The 23,160-nt window shown below is 40.4% G+C and overlaps 1 protein-coding gene across 5 annotated transcripts in view; it reads left to right on the top strand.

Annotated features, from left to right (window-relative positions):
* BCL2L13 (BCL2 like 13) overlaps window positions 1–23,160 on the top strand; it is a 37,746-nt gene that overhangs the window by 7,145 nt on the left and 7,441 nt on the right. For 3 of the 5 annotated variants that reach the window (XM_030263618.4, XM_072923837.1, XM_072923836.1), the window contains 4 exons: window positions 5,946–6,056; window positions 7,002–7,158; window positions 9,124–9,193; window positions 14,001–14,144. In XM_030263618.4, coding sequence (XP_030119478.4) covers window positions 5,946–6,056; window positions 7,002–7,158; window positions 9,124–9,193; window positions 14,001–14,144 — 482 coding nt within the window. Of the gene's footprint in view, window positions 1–1,497; window positions 1,535–5,945; window positions 6,126–7,001; window positions 7,159–9,123; window positions 9,194–14,000; window positions 14,145–23,160 lie in introns of those variants that run through there. The other 2 variants (XM_030263619.4, XM_030263621.4) reach the window with 2 other exon arrangements.

Genomic DNA, 23,160 nt, shown 5'->3' with positions numbered 1-23,160 from the left:
TCCTGGGCTATGTGTGGTTATTTCAGACTGCTGTGTGCATCTCCATTGACTGTTGAGCAGTTTGTATTCCCAGGGTGTATCTCCTTGTTGTTTGGCATGTGGCTGATGCCTGCTTGCTGTAATCTGCAATCCCGTAGGAGTGGAGCATGGCCCATTTCCTGCCCTGCCTAATGCACTGCTGGGAGATGTAGCTGGGTGTTACAGTCCCGAGTGTGAGCTGAGAAACCTGGGTAGAACAAGAGGGATGGGAAAGCCAGGAAATGAAAATGAACTATTGCTGTCTGGAATCCCATCTTGAGGAGGAGACTTCTGGGTTTGGTGACAGACACAGGAGGGGTAACAACAGCCCAGCACAGCATTTCTTCCTGCTTGTCAGTCTGTTTTCCAAGCACCATCACCAGTTGTTGATGCAACACCTTGAGTGATCCCAGGTTCCTTCCATTGTAGATTTCTGTGGCACTTCAAAATGCTGGTCAGGAGTCTTTCTACACTATGGCTGAACACCACTGATTTGTGAATGGAGAAGATTCCAATAAAAAACACCTGTCCTTAATATTATTTTGCTTTGATTTGGTTATGGTGCTGACAGACCTTCCATGGGAGGTAATGAAGCAGCAATTTCACCTGTTACCTGTTTCCTTTCCACTTGCAGAACAAACTCCTGTATTTTGTTTCATTCATACAAGGCCTTGACTAAGGTTTGCAGTACTTTCTCTTCATTTATTTTTCTTAGATCCAAATAAGACTGTACTCCTGGTAAGTTTTCTGAATCATTTTCAGTATAATGGGAGTATGCAGGAAGACAAGTTTTAGCTTGCCCTGGTGGAGTTAAGCTCCTTGTCTGCTTGAGAATGAGGGACTCCTCTAGAGGGCAGTTCAACGCAGGATCCCAATTCCAGCCACCTTGTGTCACCCACTGGAGGATCTTCTGCCTTTCCATTGCATGTGTACCCGACATGGGAGATGAGGAAAAACAGTGCACTAGGAGTGGTACTATATTATCTCTGCCACAACTGCCTCTGTTACCATCATCTGCTTCTCTTTCCCTGCATATTGTACTAGTTTTTTTCCCGGTGTATGTCTTTCTGTTTCAAAAACTGAGATAAGAATAAAACTTTAGATGGGTTAATAGGTTTCCCGTTAAAACTTCTCATTGTTTGTAGCCCTAATGTGCTTTGCAAGACTGATGGTTTTTGGAGGGTCTTTCTTCAGTGAATAGAAAATTCAGAGAAATGACATAGACAGTTACATTGCTGTGTTTCCTTTTGGGTCTCTTGGTTGGTCTTGGTTTTGTTGCTTCAATTACAAGCACTAAAATCACTTCTGGCTTCAAGCAAATAAGGTTGATCTAAATCAACACCTGATGAGCACTTGGAAATTTTAATTTTGCTATCTTATTTTCAGCACAGGCACTGAAGACAGAGCCATCCATAGTATGCCAGACTCTTGAAGAAAAGACAGTTTTACTGAGCAAGCCAATCTTTTAACATTGTAGCTCTGTAGTGTTCTGTAATGGATTTCAGTGTCTTCAGGGGTAAATCCAGCAAATTTAACTGGCCAAATGCTTTGAGTGATTTTTCCTATTAGTTTTTTTCTGAGTAGTGATTCTGCATAACAGTCACTGCAGTTTATTTAAAGCAAAATCCATTAGCAGTCTATTCTGTTACTTCTTGGTAGGTTCTTAGGTAGGTGAAAAAATCAGATAAATTGATGAAACACATAGAGTAGCATCACCTGTGTAAGTCAATATGGTTTGAGGCAGCAGATGAGTACATATATTTAAAATATGTGGAAGCGCTCAGTTGTCTGTTCATTAGATTGCAGAGAGAGATGCTTTGTATTTTTTCAGAACTCTTCATACCTATAAGTACTGGTTCAGACACAGAAAATAATTATTAAGTACTGGAAAACATCTCTACACTTTTCCCCCTGATGTCACTCTCATTACTGAAGCTTCCACTCTGCTGCAGTTGTTAGTATTACTAACTTTTCAAGTGAGTCAAAGTACTTTGGTTTTATGATTCAATGTATTTGTATTATAAATGTTTCTTTATATTTTATTGGGGAGTGACTTTTAATGTATTTCTCTATTTTAATCTACTTCCCCATTGCTTGACGCCATCCCATGAGCTTGTGGCTACAACAAACTGTGAAGAAAACTAGGTTTTCTGTGTTTTTCTTGACAGAGTAAAAAATCTTAAATAATCCCTTAGTTTACAGAGCATCTGAAAGATTTAGTCTGTGCCACTACTGCATGGTGACATAGGTTAGCCAAGAGGTGAGCAAAGTCTTGGCAGTTTTACAGTTTCCCTGGGGTGCATGCTATCCCTAGTACTTTAATCCAATTATGGTGCACAATGTCCTTTTGACCATTTATTGTCTTTTTGAAATTACCATATGAAGTGCTGTATGTAGTCAGTGATCAAGTAATTTTCCTGGTTTCCCACACACAAGGTACCTACTGTTGGCTTGTAGGAAACGGAGTTTTTTAGGTTGTTTTGGGGCTGTTTGGGCTGTAAAGATTCACATTGTAGGTCAGAGCAGTTGAGTTCATGGTAATAAGGGAGCTATTTCCTGAACTGAGGCAAGGAAAAGGAGCTTTTAGGGGTGTGAATTCCCACTTGATTAAGCCTTCTCTCTGCCCACAAAAAAAAAAAAGTAGTGCTAGTTGGTGACATCTTGTCTCATTTTGATATTTTCGATTTTTTCAGTTTCTTTTAAGCTGAGTCTTCTTATGGTTTATAAAGAGCTTCTTTTAACATTTCTGAAATCAAGGACTACATCTATGTGTGGCAGTCCATGGTCTGGAGTTTGCTGGTGTAATAGATATACTTTTCATTAAAGGAAACAGATAAATACATTTGTAAAGAGATTTTGTATATCTTTGTCACTTCTCAGTCCTTACAGTAGTTTTCGAGTCTTACTTAATGTTTTAAAGATGTGAGATGTTAAAGAAATATTACAGTCATGCTGAAAATAAGTTTTTAAGTCAACTGGACAGAAGTTGATAGAGACGTAGAAGAACTTGAAAATGAAGATACTGCTAAATTAAAATTACAGGCATGAAAGAAAAAAGTCAGGAGCAATCTGTGACATCAGTGGCTTTCTTTTCCAATCATCCTTCATTCCCTTGAACTAAAAAGGCATTAACATCTTCTCAGTCTCTCCTTATAGTTGCTGTTTTCCCTTGCTAGCTGAAATTTTGGCTCAAGCACTGTCGAATGAGATGTGCAGACTCTTTAGCTCTTATGAATGACTTCCCATCCCTCCTCCTTCTGGGATCAAACCTGGCAAATGGGTTAGTCTTGTATTGTTACTGAGCTTCTGGAGTTTTACTGAAGTATTACATTTATTTAGTAGTCAGATGCTCCCTGATGCAGTGCTTGATGGACTTTCAGAACACATTTTCCTCTACTTTTTAGGTTACTTCCAAACACCTGAAACCCAAAATCTTAACAGGAACATAATTGTGCCAAAGTGAACATTTATTCCATAAATAGAAAGTAGAATGCACTAACTTGGTTATGTAAGAACACATAACAGAGGTTTGTTGTGCCTCTGGGTTGGGAAGAGGCCTTGCAGAGTTGGTTTGCCAAAAGCCCAGAAGAGGCAGAACCATTTCTTGAGCACAGGAAAGCGTTCAATGCTTATGGCTCTTACAAACACCATTTCTGAGAAATGGTGTGACCATTTGCATCTTTGATAATGAAAATATATTCTCATCTAAAATAAACTGGTTTTACTGTTTTCTTCTACCTGCTTGTGACTTGGAAGTTGGATAATTGAGAAAAAGATACCCCTCACTTAGGACCTTTGCTTTGTGCAGTGTTTGTTGGTAGCAGTCAATATCCAGGAGATGCAGAAAGCTGAAATCCATTCTTTATGAGGGGAATAAGCAGTGCAAAGTCACTGCTCTGGGAGGGGTGGGGGTTTGATGTTTTGGCATGACTGAATAGTCAGGTGCTCTCAGAATCAGCAGCTGCTGCAAAGTTGTGGGTGTTACGAGATGGAAACCATTGACTGCAGTGCTGATTATCTAAACAGCTCTTTTGTACTCTGGCAGCAGTGGAATTTCTCTTCCTTCCATTTTCCAGGTGACTTCTTATCCAGTATGACAGCTTGTCATGTGTGATCATTGTCACATTAGTCCTGTGAGGATGGGTGCTCCTCTGTCCCTTCCAGACACGAGGAAAGCTCAGGTTCACACAAGGGGTGCCACTTGCACACACTTGCTGCACTTGACTCAGGAGCAGTGGTTCAGTTCTTCAAAGAAGGGACTGACAGGGACTGACAGGGCATTAACCAAAAAGAGGAACAATTTGCTCCTCTCTGGAATTCATTACTCAGACTGGCAAAGAGACGCTACTTGGGAAGGGATTTAAGAAGCTAAGTAAAGTTATTCTGAACATGTGTGGTTAAGTCAAATGGAATTAAACTGACTGGTCACAGAAATAAGTGAAAACATTTTATCCTGACTTAAGCATACATTGGTTTAGAGGGATCCTTGCTGAGTTTTTAAGCATTAACACATGTTCAGTGGGTTGATATTGTGGATTTTTAATGTATTTTTCAATTGTAGGAGCCCTCGGAAGCTTATTGTCTAGTGGCTTTTTAAATACAGGAAATGCACAGTGTACTTCACTAGTGTGTAGTTAACTACACATCTGTGTGTGATAAGTGCTTTTATGGTTTTCACACACCCTTTTATGAAATTGAGTGATTATATGTGTCCATTGTGGAAGAAAAGGGAAGGCAAGACAACATTTTAAAGTGAAACAAACCAAAGGAAACAGGCCACAAAGCTGTCATTCACAAGACCACCAAATTATGATTTAGTGCCTTCAAAACAGGAATGAAAAAAGATGTGCCAGAAAGCTCTGCTGGCTGTTAGAGGACTTACCTGAAGATCTGGATGTGAAGTGAAAGTGATGAGGAGGAAATTGAGTCAGATGATGCCAACATTACAGATACAAATCTTTTCCCTTTTTGTTTTCTTTAACTGAGTGAAGAGTATCTGTAGAGCAGAACATTGTCTGGATGTCTAGGTAGACCTGTGGCCCTGGGTGTAGGTGCAGAAAGAGTGAGAAATTCAGATGTCCTGAATACCTGGATTTGTTTGGAAACAGTTTTGTGTCTCTTGGTACAGCATAATGATTAAGGTGATTGAGAGTCTGTGTAACCCTGATATGGATGAAACAACTTTTGTTACCAATATCTAGAGTCAGCACATAGAAAATGTATTTGTGATCCCAAACCATGGCATGTGAACTTCTGGGGGTATGTAGCCATTTCAAACTCCTAAATTTCTTGGTTAAGAGAGCAGAATTGGCAACTTACTGACAATTGTGAGGTCCTTTGCCTCTAGTCTTGCTTGTGAACCCAGTGTTAAATTGTGGCCTGTAGACTCCTCATGGCCAAAGAAATGATGGACGGTTCACTGATGTCATTGCATTGTTGCTCTAAGAACATTGTAGATTTTGCAGGCACCAGTATTAATTTTATATTTTGCTATTAAAAATCAAGCTTATGTCAGTCTGGTTTATTTTGGTGTAGTTTGATAATAAATGTATTAGGTGTAATGGTTGATTGTTTATGTGCCTTGGTTTGCTTTTGGTCTTAAATTGAAGATGTTGCCTCTAAAGTTCATATGTATCCTGTTTGTAGCTTTACAGTTATTTTTTTCTTTTTCTTTATTTTTTTATTTTTAAAATTTTATTTAAATCACCAGTTCTACCTTGAATAGGCCTGGAAATTTATCTGTTTCTGGGTTTCTGTAATAACACTTCTGAAATAAATCCTCTGGAGGGATCATACTTGTTGCTGTGTGAAATTGAAATTCCACCTCAAGTTCCTTTGTACTTAATATTTCAATACCTTGTTCCATTATCTACCTTGTTTGAAAAATTAAATTAAAACATTTGAATGATTTCTCTCATTTCTTTCAGGGACTCAACAACAGCTTATGGCACAACATGTTCTGGAGAAAGAGGCTTTGGAGAAGATTAAAATAGAAATCGAGGAGGAGCTAAAACGTCTTGATGAAGAAATCTTGGAAGGTGCTCTTCAGATTTTCCCGTTTCAATCCATAATCTCTATGCACTGTAATGGTGGTTAATTTGTAACAGGTACTCCAGTTAAAGAGATTTTTGAATGCCTTGAATCTCTTTATCCTCCTCCCCTCACAAGATTTGTACACATTGCCACATGGAGTAAAATAGTTAAACGTTACCATTTGGAGTGGCGGAGCCTGGCCAAAGCAAACAACTGGATGACATTTAATAGTCTACTATAAATAATGAAAAGTAAGCAGCCCTTAAGCTGCTGCACTTGTTGACAGAAGTCCTCGGGAGCTAATGTGTCAAGGAGTGTGGACTTAAACCATCAGATTTCTCCCTTCCACCAGGTTTATTTTTTGTCATATGCTTTGACCTGTACATGTGGACTTTTATAGGACTCCCAGCAAGGAATGATTTTAAACCCATCTTTGCTTTGCATGTGTGTTGCAAATCAGAAATCTGTAATAGAAACACTCTAGAGCTGTTTAAGTTCTTTCATATGAAGCTTTCTTAGAAGTTTTAAACTGAGAAGGGAAAGGTTATATGAACAAAATAATATTTTAAAAAATGATACTCTAGTACTGCTGCAGAGATGTCCGTGTGTGGGCAAATTTACTATGAAAAGAGGCTCTTCTGCTGCTCCATCAGGGTTAGCATCAGCTTAAAATGGGAGAATAGCTGCATATTCAGCAAACTTGTGGTTAGGATGCAATTGTGAAACAAGAGCTTGTGGTGAAATGTATCTCAGTCGTCTCTGCCTTGTAAGTAGCACTTTCAGAATGTATTTGGACAATTGTACTATGGTTTGTTCATTGCATGCTTTGACTACAGAGTTGTGATTTTTTTGTCCCTTATGTAAACTGTGTAAGCTGCTGGGATAAGAAATCTGGGGCTGTTGATGTTCTTCCATGAATCTGTTTTATTTTGTGTACCTTCTTCTCTCAGCATTTACCACTACAGGGTTTGACTGCCACACTTCCCCAGTGTTCAGCCCTGCCAATCCAGAGAGCTCAATAGAAGACTGCCTTGCTCATCTGGGGGAGAAAGTGTCCCAGGAATTGAAGGAACATCTTCACAAAGCACTGCAGAGCTTGCTTAGCAAGTGAGTTTCCATTTGCTTTTTCAAAGATGTTTCTTTTTGCACTGTGCTGCTGAAATGCTGAAGTTAGGACTGCCTCTTGTATTGCATTTCTTTCTTTTTCAATCTTCCTTTATCTGGCTGGGTTTATTTGTTTTGTTTTGCGATGTAATGTGCAAATACTTCTTTGTGGTATTTACCCTTTGCAGCAATGTAAGTTCTAAAATTCTAAGCTTTTGTTGCTGAATTTCTGAGGCTGCTTCAAGCAGTTTGAGTTGCTGGTGAAACTGGCAGCTGCCATTGCCAGTTTCATGAATGCTGGGCTGTAGCTATATTAATGTCCTTATCCTTATAGCTAAGAGTGGAGCTGAAGGTTTGTTTGTGGTCTGGCCCATGATAAGAGGGAGAGTTTCCTGGAGAGGATGGTTACAAGCCTTGTGACCACCCTTCAGGTGCATATCTGAAGCAGATGTGGGTCCCTGGGCTCGCCTTGGTGCCTTAACAGCTGTCCTGCCAGTTTAAGCTTGCTGTGTAAATAGCACGTTGCAGTTGGCATGCTAGTATCTTAATTAATGATTTTGGAAATTGGTACAATTGTTGTAGTTGCTTGGTTTTCTGTTACAAATGACCAGCCTGAAATTTAATGGATCTACATGAGCTACTTGAGGCTTTTCTGAGTGACCTCCAAAATGTGTTGGTAGGGAGCTGGAGTTGGAAGGTGCTTCTTTAGGAAGAGTTGCATAAATGCAGCCATGCATTTAAGTGGTTCCAGCTCGTTGATATTCTGATGTTCTAGGCTTCCTGTGTTTTCTATAGGAAAATATTTGCTTTCTAATTTTTTGTTTATGTATGTACATACATAAAGTCAGAAATGCCTGTGAAACTGTGTTGCCTTTTTCTAAGACAAATTAGAGTTACTGTTTAATCTCTTGATAATATCCTTCCGGCAGCTGTTCCTGCTCTTCTCATCCCACTGATTGATTTAGGTTTGGTTTTAAAGAATTAATGTGCCAAGGAGAGTGCCCTTAAAATGACAAACCCAAATTACATTTTCCTGGGCTGCTTTAACTTGGTTCTTTTCCCCCTGTTGCTAGAGTAGTGCTATTTGATGCAATACTATTTTGGCTTATATTTTCCTGCTCTCTGATATGCATATGAACAAGTGTTTACAGTATAGTAGGTAGAGTAGGTTGTTAGATCATGACAGGTTCCTGGAGTTCAATAAGCAGTTTTCTGTCCAATGCCAGTTACCACTATTTCCATTAAACTGAAGTCTCAGCTTGCCTTTTGTAATGATCTGGGCTGAGGACAGCTACTTTTGAAGCAGTGCATCTTCTCCTGTCACTTGGCAGAAAGCCTTTGCTGTTACTGACTCTTAGATGCCAAATGATATTGAAGAAAAGAGTATGGAAGAGATAAATTTCATCATCCCAATTCAGAGAAGTAGAGATGTGATAAATCTAGACTAGAGGTATCTACTGAAGTATGAAGGGGTTTTGTGAGCAAAACTGCTGTTTCTTGCGAATAAAGGTTTCAACTCTAATAATGTTAATGCAGTCAAATAGTCTGTATTAGTCTATAGCCTGTATTGTTTACAAAATTTTACTCTGCATTGGCCTCTAGCTCAGGTATGAATTTCTTAGTGGAATGCCCTGTCTTTAAAATCTTAGATTATAAAAAAAACATGCAAGAGCTTAGAAATTTTCTAGCATATCAGAGAACCTACTTATCTAGTGTTTTATAAGCTGCAGAGTATCAAATTATTAGGAAATTCACCAGTTATATCAAAGTATGTAATTGGGAGAAAGGTGATGCCTTCCTGACTCTGTCTGGTGCTGGTGTTTAATGTCCTGAAACACAAGACTTGTTAGGTCTTGAAAATGACTTGCTGTAATACATGTGAAAATACTTTGTTCTCTGGAAACAGAACTTTTATTCACGCTCTTTTGTTTCCTTTTATAACTTTCAGTGTTGGTTTAACTTCTGCAGGCCGGTGACATATCAGGAATATCGGGAGCGCACGCAGGAGGCATCTGCTCATGCCAGTGGATGGAACAAGGTACCAGATCAGTGACTTGCACTTGGATATGTCTTGTGTCTCTTTGATGTCCATATTGTTTGTACTAGCCACAGCTGTGCTTCAGAGAGGGTCAGAAATAGAAAGAACTTGGTTTTAGCATAAAATAAATCGCACTCTCAGAGTGGTAGATGTGCACATAGTGGGTAGTTTTGTAGATAATTTAGCTAGAAGTTACTGAATGGAAGTGTCAGGTCCTTTAGTTTGGTAAAATGAAAAGTTAGATAAGTTGCTTGACTTACTTTTTTTTTTAATTCCCAAGAGAGGTTAATTCGTGCCGCAGTTTTGGAACAAAATCTGAGACAATTTTTTCATAACACTTCTCTACTCCTTTTCTGCTCCAATGTCAGGTTTAAAATAAATGTAAAAAAGAGTGCTGAACATGGTGAAAATAAAAATTGACAGTATCTAAATGATATTTCAATTGTTCAGAAAATGTTAGGGATGGTGTTCCTACCTGGTTTCAAGGGTAGTTATCTCTAATGATAGGAGTCTTTTAAACAAAATGCAAATCTGTAAATGAATTATCTTTAATTATTTCTAATGTACAATGAGTAGATTACTCTTCCCAGATTGTTCTTTCATTAATCATTCAAATTCATCACTGTAATCTTTCTCTTATGGGTTCAGTGGGCATCAAAACAGAATGAAATAAGTATTTGCAAATGTAGTCACAATTTGAGTGTTAAAATGTAGTCTTAAATTTAAAATAGAACAAGAAATCTTCCCCCCGCCTTTACACATTTTTTCCAGAAAAACATTTTCCTGCCTAGATTTCCCTGCTTACTTCAGAAACTGTTCATCTAACCAAGGGTGTGGGCCCTTGTAAAGCAGTTTAATAAACATTGCATGACAAGTTACTGCCCATGGCTCCAGCAATTATCATTGCTGTATGTGTGTGCTCTTTCAATTTGTCATCTTGTGATTCACAGCATTTTGGTTTAAGCATCCATGAAATCTGATTATCAAGAAGGTGGCTTAAGCTAGCACATTTCACTTTTCAGCTGGCAAAAGCTAAAACCAAGCATAAAACCAGTCATTGTGGCTCAGCTGGCAAGGGAGGAGGCACATGGGGCTTCTCAGGTCAATATGCTTTGGGTCCCCACCTCCTGAAGATGCAGCCCTGGGTGGATGAATGGGCTGCATTTGGGGGTTTATGATCCAGCTGTCATTGCTGCTGCATTCCTGCAGCCCCTGGGGCTGGAGGATTTCAGTCCCCGTCAGCTTGTGGTGGAGAGCATCATCCAGAACATCTTTATCATCAACTCTGCTCACCTGTAACACTTGCTGCTACAAAGCACATAGTCCATATGAAAATGCCATAAAAGCAAACCAGAGTGGAAATTTTGTACCCCAGCACAGCATCTGTTTGTATTGTTTTTCTGGTAGCTTGGAGCTCCAGGAATGCCCAGCAGTTCCTTCAATAATCCTTGTTTTGAGAAGATGCAATACATTTGTGTTGGTTTCATTTCCTTTTAATTTCCTTTATCATCTTAATCAGAATTGTGTTTTGTAACAGAAGAAATCTAGATACCTTTCCTGCCATCTCAGCTCAGCTTAATTTTTACTCTAAAAAAGCTGTTAGAAAAAATGTTGATGTTGAATTCTATAAATGACAAGGGTCTTCATCTTTTATTTGAAATAAGGCTCTCATTAAAAAAAAAAAAAAAAAGAAATTTTAAACCACCTCAGACAGGGCAAATTGAATTTCTGTAATAAATTGAACATAAAAAAAAAGTTAAATACTGCACTGCTGAGTTTTTACGCTTTTTGCTTAAAACTGAGTATTATATGCATATATCCAAAATACATAATCCCACTGTTGTGTATCATCTGAAAGGATAACAGATATTGTTATTGAGAACCAGTTGAAGTGATGAGTAGAGTAGCAGTCATCTTAGTGTCTCATTCTTACTGGTTAATGGGGGCAAAGAACAGTGCAACAAAAATAGAAGAAATAATCATGTGAAGAATTAGATTAATTTTAAGTTGAAATAGTCAAAAGGTACACAGAACTGCAATAATTTTGTATAGAGCTTCATCAAAAAATACAGCTTCCTCAAATCCTCTGAACTTTCTTTAGGTCTTTTTTGTGTGCATTTAAATTTGTGATGTTGTTCAATGGGATTGCAATAGTGTAGTGGACACAAGTGTTTCATTTACACAATCAGCTATCTTCTGATAGCAAAGTGGGTTTTATAATGATTCCCTAGAAATTTTGTCCTGCCAACTATTTTCTGTGTGTGTTTTTCTTCAGTCACAATATAAATAGCCCCTAGCATTCCTTCCCAGGCATCCTGGTGGAAGGAATTGCAGTTGCTTTGAATTTCAAAGGCAGTATTTTTACTTAGTTCTAGTTAAATCTCATCACCATTCACACAGCTGCTCTTCTGTACACAAAGGTGGTACAGTACTTCCATGGAAGTACTGTGAGTCAGTTAGTTTGGTGAATTTAGGGCCAGCCTCATGCAAACCTGCTCCTGTTCCTGCTGGTCTCAGAGCAGGAGTGTCAGTAATGTCAGCAGGAAGGGAAAGCTGGGTGATGTTTGTTGGTCTGTGTGGATGTTAAAGCTTGCTGAATTTGGGGTGAATGCGTGGATTAGGCGTCAAGTTGGCAAAGGAGGAAGGCAACAATCAGGTTCACTCTGCCAGCATTTTAGCTCCCTTCATTTCCCAAGCAGCCTTTCCTTGCCTTTGTTTCTTTTGCCTTCAGCTTCATTAAATGTCAAATATTTTGAGATCTCAGTGTTCGTGCTGCTGTAGAGTAATGTGGGTGTGCCCAAAGCCTCTGAAAGTTCCCTAGCTTTGACAGCTTGAGTTTTTTTGATTCCTCTTGACACCTCATCTTGACCTATTCCTTATATCTGTGCACTGTTTTCTTGCACCTCTTCTGCCTCTGAGTTAATTGCAAGAAACTCAAAAACCCCAACACTTTTAAAATACAAACACTTTTAAACTTCTGGCACCATAACATCCCTAGTGAAGTGTTAACAGTTACCAGTGTTTACTGTTCAGCACAGAACAGCAGTACTATAACCTTGTTGTAGTAAGTCAGCTGAGACTCCATTTTCTTAAGGCATGAAAAGCCAATTCTTTATTCACACAACTCATTTTGTACAGTTTTTACAGGCCTTGTGTGCAGCTTTAATTGGTTAATAGCTTTCTTGCCAATTACTGTGTGGTTAGTAAGAGATATTTCACTTGTCTACCCAATCTCTCTATTCTTGAATTGTTTACCTATTTTCTTCACTGATTCTCATGGGACAGATTTCATGTTTATGCAGGTGCTAGTTGTTTTTCTCCCTAAGAATTGGTTGTTGTGTTAACAAACTACTCATACCAAGATTGTTTTCACATGGGAACTTGCAAAGTACTTAGCTGCACTTAGAAGTGACAAGCCAGCTATTAATTTAGCAGAGCAGGCCTGATCTTATGAGGCCTTTCTTTTAGAATTTCCCTGCCTGTCTGCAACATAACCTGTCTGCCACAGTCTTGGACTTCTTTGTTAATCAGCTGGAACATTTTAAATTTATCAGATTATGGGCATTTTTTAGACCCTACCTGGTTTTAGTAGTCAATCTCAATGTGATGCCACCATGAATTTAGTACAAATCTCAATTTCAGCTGACTTTGCCTATTCATCTTCCTCCAGCTTTGCACACTAAGGTGTGATTTCTGGTAATAGGAATGCAGGATATTTACAGAAAAGAAAACCAGGCTATGGGGAAGAGACTGGAGAGGGAAGGAAGCTTAGGAGTTGAGTATGAGCAGTAGAAGAGCCTTCATCTCCCTTGTGCAGCTGGAAAACAGAATTCCAGTCTGCACAGTCAATAGATGTGCAGTGCAGTTGCCTCAATTAAAATGTAGTAAAACAAATATTTTTCTTTTGTGTCATAATAATGCTTTTTCAGATGCTAATGACTTCAGTTCATACCAGTTTCCCACCCTGGCATATGAACAAAGCCCAGAGGGCCACTTGCAGGTTCTATGAGAATAAATTTAGAGTTTAAAAGTTCTACAGCATATTGTTTAGGTAAACAAAAACATAATTTCAGAAGGAAATGTCTAGAACTGTATAATGTGAAGGAGGTGTATTCACAGAGTCTTGCATCTTCCAGAGTAATTTAGGTAAAGGCTGAGCATTCAGTTTAAAGGTTTCTATAGAGGAATGGGAGTAGGAAATGAAGGAGAAAGCTCTCTCTGTGTTAAATGTGGCATCACAGGGAGAGTTTGACATGGAAAGGGCATTTTGTTTGTAATTTCAAACATGTTTGTAATGCTATGCTGCTGGGTGGGGGTGTTTGTTTCTGTCCTGCCTTAAAGCTAAGTGTGAACTTCTAAAGAGACTGTCTAGTGCAGTGTCCCTGTTCAACAATGTGTGTGAGTTTGCATGTGGATGCATATCCCTTTAAGCTATTTATGATGTTGTGTCTTTCCTCATGTGGGGTAGCAAGTTCTGGACCTGGTCTGCTTCTCTACCTGGACCCTGTGTTGGGAAAAAAGTGGGGCTTAAAAAAACACTGCAGTGGTGTTCTGTGAAAGTCTCAAGTTAGACTGTGGGGTTTTGTTTAGGAGATTGAGTGCTTCCTTTTTAGTGCATTTTATTGTGTGTTTGCCTTGTGTCTTCTCAGAAATGAAGTGTATAGTCCTTGCTATGTTTGGACTTAAAGCCTCAGACCTTTTCTGTGGACACACGAATTCTGTTCTAGCTGCAAAGTAGTATTGATAAAGCTTTCTGTATTTATTCACACTTTTTGTTTGTTTCTTGTTGTTGTTTTTTTTTTTTAAGGTCTTGGTGCCCCTGGTTCTGTTACAACAATTTCTGATGGAGCTGACCAGACGGGGCCAGGAGCCGCTGAGTGCCCTTGTGAACTTCGGGGTGACATATCTAGAAGATTATTCTGCAGATTATATTATTCAACAAGGAGGATGGGTAAGAAGACCTCATTTCTAAGTGTGATCCTAGTAGGAGTGAAAGCTTATAGGGGTTGCTTCAAGTAAGCAGATGCAAGGAAGAATGACTCAGAAAAAGAAATGGAAAAAAAAAAAAGATCAGGAGGTTAGGACCAGAAAGGGCTCTTGGGCAGTCATCTCTTTTTCTTCTCTTCCCCAAGGCAGAATTGACTTTCACCCATTCATTTCTGATGTTGATGTTAAAGACCTGAGTGATTGGACTCCACAGTTTCCCCGGGCAGTCTGTTCCAGTTCTTTGCAGGTCTGGTTTGTTGGATTGCTGTTGAAATTGAAGAGGTCCTTAGGTATCAGATAACCATTAATTTTCATACAGTGTGTGTTAAGGTGGTAATTTGTTGCAGTATGGTGAGCTTTGTGCTTCCCTGTTAATACACGTGGAGCACTGCATTTGGAAGCAGACTCCTGTAACAAGAGGTTATATGCCTGGGAGGCTCCTCTTTTTAATATTATCTTCATCCTCTGATGACTGCTGGAAAAGGTATATGGGTTTTTTTCCTCCTCTTAAATTTCAGAGAGTTTCTTAGCAGATGAGTAATTGGGGAGCACTTGGTACAGAAATGTCAATAGGTACTAATTTATTTTCATAATAAGTGATAGCTAGTGCGTATTGGAGTTTGTAGCTGTATAGGAACATGCATAGAATAAGCAATCAGGATTTCTTTGTGCTGCATTTTTCCGTGTAGAAATCTTTAATTAATGGTAACCAGTGTTTCTGAGTCATGGCATGCTGAGAAAATTTCATTTAGAAATACTTCAGAAAGGCAGCTCACAGCTGATGAGCTGGGTCTTGGAGGCTGAGCCTAAGATTACTGAGTTTGGGAAGAATGCCAGATTTGAATGGAATTAATCTGGGATTTGTGAAATAGCTCCATCAAGCTGATTTATTCTAAAAAGAAAGGCTGTTCAGGAAAACCCAGTGATAAAAAAGTACTAGTAGGAAAAATCTCTTTCAGAAACTTCTTGTAATCCAAGAGTTTACCTGAGGGGTTTTTTTTGAAGAGCAGCTTGTTCCAGAATTTCTGCACATCTGCACCTTCTTTCCCTGTTCCCTTCCCGGCAGTTGTGGAGAGCAGTTCTCAGAGCCTGTGGGAGGGATTGTTTGTCTTTAATGGACAGAAGCACTAACAGCATGCAGCCAAGTGACCTTAGGTCGTTTGAGAAATGCACTCATATCTCAAAAGTATTTTCATCCCAGGGCAGGCCCTTACTTGCAGCTTTTAGACAGATCGATATTAGTACTTCTTTGCTTTTCTGCCTTGTTTTTTGACCTCCAGAAGAGCTGTGCTGTGTTCTCCAGCCCCTTTTTGAAGCCTGTGCTGTAAGCACACTTCATAGAGCGCTTACTTTTCTGAAAACAAGCAGGGAGGGGGCTGTGCTCTGTGTCTGGCTGGCTGTGCAGGGATGCACAGATCAGGGTGGTGCTGTCCAGCAGGCTCCCAGCCTGTCTGTGCACATCCAGCCAGGCAGAAAATCAGCCTGACACGGGCAGTGCAGCAAACAAGCCTGAGCTATTTTTGAAACGGCACAAGAGGCGAGGAAAGAGACTAGGTGATGAAAATCCTTTCCAGATGAATTAATGTAGCTGCACTAATCTCTGTGAGTCGCTCTGGGGATGGGCTTGGGGACCCACTGGGCTTTTTGTGGAGGAAGAGGAATATATGGTTATATTGTATTATTTCCTCCCTGTAAGGAAAAGGTTAATTTTCACCCTGTGGTGTGTTTCTGGGTTTGTTCAGGGTTTATGGGATGGCAATACTGGGAGCAGGGTGTGGGGCCAGGATGGGAGGGTGGCCGGGAAGAGCCTGGCAGGCTGATAGCCACAGGAAGTGTTGGAGTGCTTGCATTTTTTAAGATATGCATCTTCCACAGGGGCTCTGTGTGCTGGATCAAGTTGTCAGTAATTTGCTTGAGCTGCTAGAGTAATGTGTAAACCTGGGTGTCTCCAGTGACTCATGTTGCTGTGACAGTAAGGGGTTCAATTCTTGTGTCATTTTGGAGCTGTATGGAGTTAGGTCTATCCTGCAGCAGCTAAGAACTTGCTTAAAAGTGAGATGCAAGAATAGCCTGTCTGATTTTCTGTGGATCTGGAGCAAAGGAGAGCTTCACAGGAGTCAGCTTTTCAGGGGCAGTGATGAAAAGCTCTGTGGTCTCTGGTGCTGTCTCGTCCCTTGCCACCATTTGGGATCTTCCTCACCTTTTGGATTGAAGTGTTCTTTGTCAGGAGGGGAGTAGCCAGTCAAAGGTGAGGGGTCAGCTGAGCCCTTCCTGTGCCTCACTGGGAACTGTGCAGTCAGAATTCCACAGAGCTGTGTCATCCATTTGCTGCATCATTCTCTGCAGCCACGATGCAGCTGGAAGAGCTCCCAGGGTTCTGCATGTGTGCAAGACTTGAGGTTTTCCTGTGAGCTCAGGAGGCTTCTGGGTCCAGGAAAGCATCTGACCGAGGATGGTGGACAGCTAACCAGAAGCAAAAAATTTCCAGCTCAAGTGAATAAAGGTTTACAAATTGGGTAGCTATACAGCAGATTTCAAGAAATTTGCATGGCTTATGGGAAATGAGAAATTTGATATATTGGAGGATGAGAAGTTGCTTTTTTATTTTCCATGCCAGTCCCACAGAGATATGGTGCTGAGATAGTGTGTTGAAACGAGTGTTCCCCTTCCATTCTCCCTTCAGGCACTAGAATTGTAATTCAGCTAACTTTTGATGACAGTGTACTGGAATACTGGAATGTACTGGTGGCTTGGTTGTGTTGGTGAGGGAATGGCTGGCATAGTTTTATGTTCCCTCTTTCACTATTTGCTCTGACAGGTTTGGCTGTAACTCTTGCATTTATCTGTTCGACTCCTAAGTTTTAGTATGACCTCTCTTCTGGAGAAAGCATGCTGGGCATTCCAGGCTCTCTAAACAGACACACATTTCTTCCTCCTGGCTAGTGGGTATGCTGGTCATACTCAGACCTTCTTCCTTTATTGAGCCATTATCATCTTCTAAATCTAGCTGGATTTACAAGTAGCTTTGTTCTTTTCTTTCCCAAAAGCAAAGTTAGGGCTCAATGTACACGCAGTGTGTACATGTTCTCCCCACCCCTTTCCTCTTCTCCCCTCCCCTTTCCTCATCTCCCCTCCCTTCTCTCCTCCTACCTCCCCTGCCTTTTTGCTCTCTCTGACTTCTCCAGGGCTGAATGTTGCTGCATCAGAAGCAATTCTTGGTCTCCTGGAAAAGTGCACAGTAAGACCAGTCCATTGGTAAGGATTTTTTCCCACTTCCTTTCCCATCCCTTCCCAAATAATTTATTTCTTCTCAAGTTCTGCAGATCCTGTTTTTCATGCTTAGATTTCATCTTTGTAGAAGTATCTGGGAATGTCTATAAGGAGAAAGGAATGTAAGTTTTCTTGGAAGCTAGCTGCCCTTTTTTTTCCTCCCCGGTTCCCATTCCTGTTACCAGCCCCTCTGCTTTCCCCTTGTTTGAACCAATTTATCAGAGTGCAGTTAATAAAACCTGGGAGTTATATTGTGACCTGTGGCAGAAATTGTCTCTACCTTCCCAAGGGTCTTGTCTCATGGAGTTCAGACCTGGATTTGCATTTAACTAGTTAAGTGCCCGTGCTGAAGGGGTAAAAGTAAATTTGCTTGAAATTTCCAGTGTTTACAGTTTCCTATCTTAGCCTTAGAGGAGCTGTTTTCTCTGTGTCTCCAGTGTTTTGTCGTGGGCTTTGCAGCTGGTTTAGTTGTTTTCTTTGCTGCTGGTGATTGAATAATACCCATATTAGAGAGTGGTAAAAATCTGGAGGAGAAAGAGAGGAAAGAGGCAATTGTCATCCTAGGGAAGCAGGGTGGTCAGTTTGTGCTTCCCAAGATTAAAATCTTCTGCAGCAGTCCAGGTGTCTGCCCTGAGAATGACAATGCAGAAATAGAGAGATGTGCTCTGCTGGAGGAGAGAGAAGTAAGTTTAATGTGGCAGAGATGCAAGAAAAGGCAGTCTAGTTAAAGGAGTCCTAGAAAGGAGTTTTCCTTTCAAAATAATTGTGCTTTATGTTTGTGTCATGGAATATTGCAGCGAATTGTCCACTTTATTTATATGTAACTTCTTTGGTACAGTAATAGATTTTTTAAATTTTTAGGCACTGTGGCTGAAGAAGGACATTAAATAGTAAAGGAGCAACTAGATCTCCTTTCTCTTTTCCCTTCCAACAACTTCAAATCTGAAGAAGTGGTCTATAAATAACTGAATTTACCTCATTTTAAACCCATAAGGCTGAAACCTAAAGGGTGTTGCTTTGGTGCTGACTTTCTGCAGGTTGTAGAGATTATGTTGGTAGGCAGGGATGGAAGAGGATCATTTCTGCAGGCTGTTCTAGCCAAAGCATTCCTTGAAGGGAATGAGAGCAGTGGCTCAGTATCAGAGTGCTTTGATGTGGTTTACTCAACCTTCTTTACCTGTTTTTTTTTCCCTTAATAAAAAGTGCAATCCTATTTGTAAGAAGTCTGCTCTCTTTCTTGGCTCCACCTATTGTGACAGTTTCAGAGGGATGAACAGAGAGGCCGAGTAAGTGCCTGAGGGCTTTTTTGGAACTTCTTTATATTTTAAAATGTTTAATTCTGGATCTGAGTGTTGTCAGAAGCTCCTTTATCGTCCATTTTTCTGAAAGATTAGCTGGGTGATACTGTCAGATCTGACTTCTGCAACAAGCAGATTCCCAGCTCCAGGGAAGTTTGTTGTTGTGGGAAGTTTGCTTATCTCCCTGTGGGAGATGTCTTAGGATCCCTGGACACAGCCCAGTTCATCACTCCTTGCCTCTTGTTTTCCAGACACCGGATTTTAAGCACAGATGCATTTGATGGGTTCCTAGTGCTCGTTGCTGTGACAGTCTTGGTGTGGGGAAGGTGGCCATAGAAGCACAGAGTATCCTGAGCTGGAAGGGACCCACAAGTATCCCTGAGTCCAAGCCCTGAACCACACCATGTGCCTGAGAGCATTGTGCAAACGCCTCTTGAACTTCATTTCTGTCTGGGATAGGTTATGTTACAAAATAGTCAGTGCCCTCACCTAATAAACTTCCTAGCTGAGTTGAGTGGTTGAAATTTTTATCATAGCCAAGATTGCTCTCCTGGGACGCTGTGTTCTGCAAGCATTTCCTCTTGAACCTCAGGATACTCTTTTTCTCAGGGATTTTATGTGGCTCTGTTTAGTTTCATGCTGGGGGTTGAAGCTCGGGGAACGTGGAGAGTTTTTCCTCTGGTGGCTCTCTCTGACCCGTACAGAATTTTTGCCTGAGTTGGACAAAATCAGGATCTGAGAGGTACAGGTGACTTGCTGGGCTGTATGTTTTTCAGGGCTTTTTTGTGCCTTCAGAAATGAGTTTTGTGTGAGTTGCCTATCCACATCCTTCCTTGTTTCTACTTTAAGAACTCAACCAGGGAGACCAATTGAGCTTTTAAGAACACTTAAAACCAAACCCTAGAAGAAGCTTCAACAGCAGTTAGACACAGCTGTTTTACATTTTCCTGGTCTTTGAGTTTATAGGGCAGGGCATTCTAAGTCTGCTCTAAGATGCAGCAACTGCTCTATTGGACACCTTAATGGGGATCTCATCTGTTCTAATCTAATCTCATTTCTATTATAGATGCAATGTGTGTTACTACTCCTATTGTGTTTTGTAGAGAAATGAGTTCATTTTATCCTTGAGACATTCAGAATTTTTATTTGAGTATCTCTTGGTACCAGAAGCAGCTTTGCATAAATCGGGCTGAAATTATTATTTTGTTAAATAAGGATTTTTTTTCCTTATGTTTAGTTAAAGGTTTTCCTGTTTAGCAAATACATGTTACAGGTAATGAGCCTGTTTGTTTGTATGCACTTAACAATAGACATATTGGAAAACCATGAAAGATAATATAGACAACATAAGAGTTAGTTTCTATGTTTTGGTGGAGGTTTAGTTGTGTTCGCCGTCTCCTTGTCAATTGTGTCAACTCTTCCCTCAAGTGGCAGTGGTTGGGATCAGGAGTGGCAGGAAGCTGCAGTGAGGGACTCCAGCTTCTCTGCCACACCTGACGTGGTTCTCTGAGTGTGCTGGATGAGGAAGAGCACTCCAAGCCTGCAAATTTCCAACCACAAATATGAAAAAGAGCAATTCTGAAGATTCTGGTTTGAAGCAGTATACTGTCTTTTTGCAATAAACAAAGCAGATAAAGAAATGCTTACATACATCCTTACTTACTATTAAATCTAACGTGTAGGGCTTATATAAGGCCTTCTGAGGTTATTAAAAATCCTTCCACATGTTCCATCCTGTCCTGAAATAATCTGCCTGTTGGAGCTTTGCTTTTGGGTCACATCTGTAGATGAATCAAGAGAATTGTCCTAAATGTCATTCAGTTTTTATCTCAGCTGCTTTAAAAGGAAAAAAAAAAAAACCCACCAAAGTGCAAACCACAACTGAACCGGCAGAAAATCCGAGCTTTATCCGCTTGACTTTATGTATTAAATCTTAATTCAGCTCAAGAAATATTAATCGTGTATCCTAAATAATGCTTATTACTGTCTGGATTTTCAATTAAAGCTTCATAAACTTTGTATAAAAAAATGCTGGAATTGCCAGTGTGTCAGCTCCGCCCCAGCCTTCCCAGCCACGGGTGATGTGTCTCTCCAAGCCTGGGGAGTTGTGTCCCTGAGGCACTGACACGGAAGGTAAATTGTCTGTAAAGACAGAAAGGAATCAGCCAGGCTGCATAAGGCTCTGATTTATAGGGAGCCAGCAGCTGATAACTCTTTTGAGGTCAGCACAGTTTGCGTGAGAAAAGGAACAATAAAACTCTTGAGTCCCTTTTGGCCCTCCTCCCTCCTGCTGAAGGCAGGCTGCATGTGTAGTGTTTCTACATGTATTAACAAGGTATTTGAAATGATGAGGACGGCCCGTGTTCCCTGTATAACCATCCCTTCATTTCCTTACCCTCTCCAAAGATGTGCCCAGATCTTGTCTGTATTTTGTGAGAAGCAAATCTCCAGTGAAAGTCTGTATTTAGAAGTATCAGGATGGTTGTAGTTTTAGGGCAGTCTCTGTACCTGCTGTCCCCAGTGACTACAGGTGGCTCCATTCTTCCCTCTGTGGGCTGCTGAGTCGTGGCTCAAAGCCTCTTGGCTTCCACCAGTGCACACTGTGTGACTTCAGGGGAATTCAGGCCATCTCCATGTAGCCCATGTTGGGGCTTTTTTGGTACCAGAGCTCACAAACCCTCAGCAGCATAGTGTGTTTTTGGAATATTTTCGTATATACCTCAAGCTGAGTGTGGCACAGCAGCCTGTGTGCACTTCCACTGGAATGTTAAGAGCAGAGCAGTTATCAGTGGTGTGTGTCCCTGTTCTTTCTTCTAATGTCACACCACAGACATGGTCTAGTGTGTTGTGATGTGGTGTGGACAGGAAATAAATTCATCCTGATTTGTGGAAGTGGAGAGCTGAACAGAGAGGAGGATCGTACCGAGGTTTGTGAGACTGCAGGTTTTACCCCTAATTATTTTGTTGCTTAATTGATGTTTTTTCTGAGTCTGTGTCACCTGTGGAAATAAAAAATTTACTAAATTAGTTCTTCTATTGGAACATGACTTTGAGGGTACTGCAGTCTTGAACTGTCAGTGACTGCTTGCAGAGCAGAGCTTGCTTTGGGTTTGGCACGTGGTTGGTGTCTGAACATTTTCACAAATGTAATGCTTTACTCATTTTTATTGTATTCTGAATTAAGACTTTGTGGTGATCCTCAAATGGTTAGTGAGCAGCTTAATTGCATTTAACACTTTCCCTGAGGAACTCTTTGCATTGTTTTACTTTGTTCCTGAGCATCTTACCAAGCTGGATGATCTTTCTCACATTGAGCAATTTAAAGGCATTTATGAAGAAAAGTTCCTTTTCAAGTGTTCTGTAATACTCCTTTGCCCACGTCCAAATATCTTATAAAATTCCATGGGATGAGGGTTAAAAACATCTCCACAAAATAAGAAGTGTGTTTGTTTTTAACTGGGATGAGTTCCTGACACAGGTCACAGTGTGGATCCATAAAAAGTTGTGAAACAACCAGGGAGGTATCTTGGAATGGGAAACTATAGGTAGGAATCAAGCCCCAAATTCACAGGTGTTGGGAAGGGTTTAAAAAAGGGACAGCTGCTCAGAGGGCTTTAGGAGAACTATTGTGTGTGGAAGGGAGCATGGAGAAAGAGAATAAATTGAATTTTTTGTTATGATGGATTGTAGAGGAAAATTGTACTTGATTGAATGTTCAAGTCATTCTTGTTGCAAACAAGAAAGTTACTGAATCTTTGTTAATTATTTTACAGACTTCTGTTACATGGCATAGGAAACTTTGGAGTGTCTCCCTGCCGCCATCTCTTTGTCCTTGTTTCAGCTGGAATTGAGTTAGTTTTCTTCCTAGCTGGTACAGAGCTGTGTTTTGGATTTAGGGTGAGAGTAACATGGATAACACATTGATGTTTTAGTTGTTGCTAAGCAGTGCTTACCCTGAATCAGGGACTTTCAGAGTCTCATGCTCTGCCAGCGAGGAGAGGCACAAGAGGCTGGGAGGGAGCGTGGCCAGGGCAGCTGACCTGAACTGGCCAAAGGGATATTCCAGCCCATGGAACACTGAGCCCAGTACATGAACTGGCTGATTGCAGGGAATCAGTATTTTATACTTGCATTTTCTCCAGTGAAACCCACTGTTAAATTTTTAGGATGCCTACAGATTTTTCCTAGCTAAATAAAAGCAAGCAAACCCTGTCACCATCACTGGGTGTCTGTGCTTGGTTGTTTGTTTCAACTTCAGTTGTGTAGCCAAAGTTATGATGGCAGTTTTTGAAAGTGAACTTGTTGAAGAATAACTAAAATTGTAGTAAAATACTAGAATTATTGCAGATTCCAACTTGTTGGTACAAAGCAGAAATTCAGGCTTCACATAGCATTGGAAATGGGATAGAATTA

This window comes from Taeniopygia guttata, chromosome 1A, assembly GCF_048771995.1.
Source record: "Taeniopygia guttata chromosome 1A, bTaeGut7.mat, whole genome shotgun sequence".
Lineage (NCBI taxonomy): Eukaryota > Metazoa > Chordata > Aves > Passeriformes > Estrildidae > Taeniopygia > Taeniopygia guttata.
This window is presented reverse-complemented; position numbering and strand designations above follow the sequence as displayed.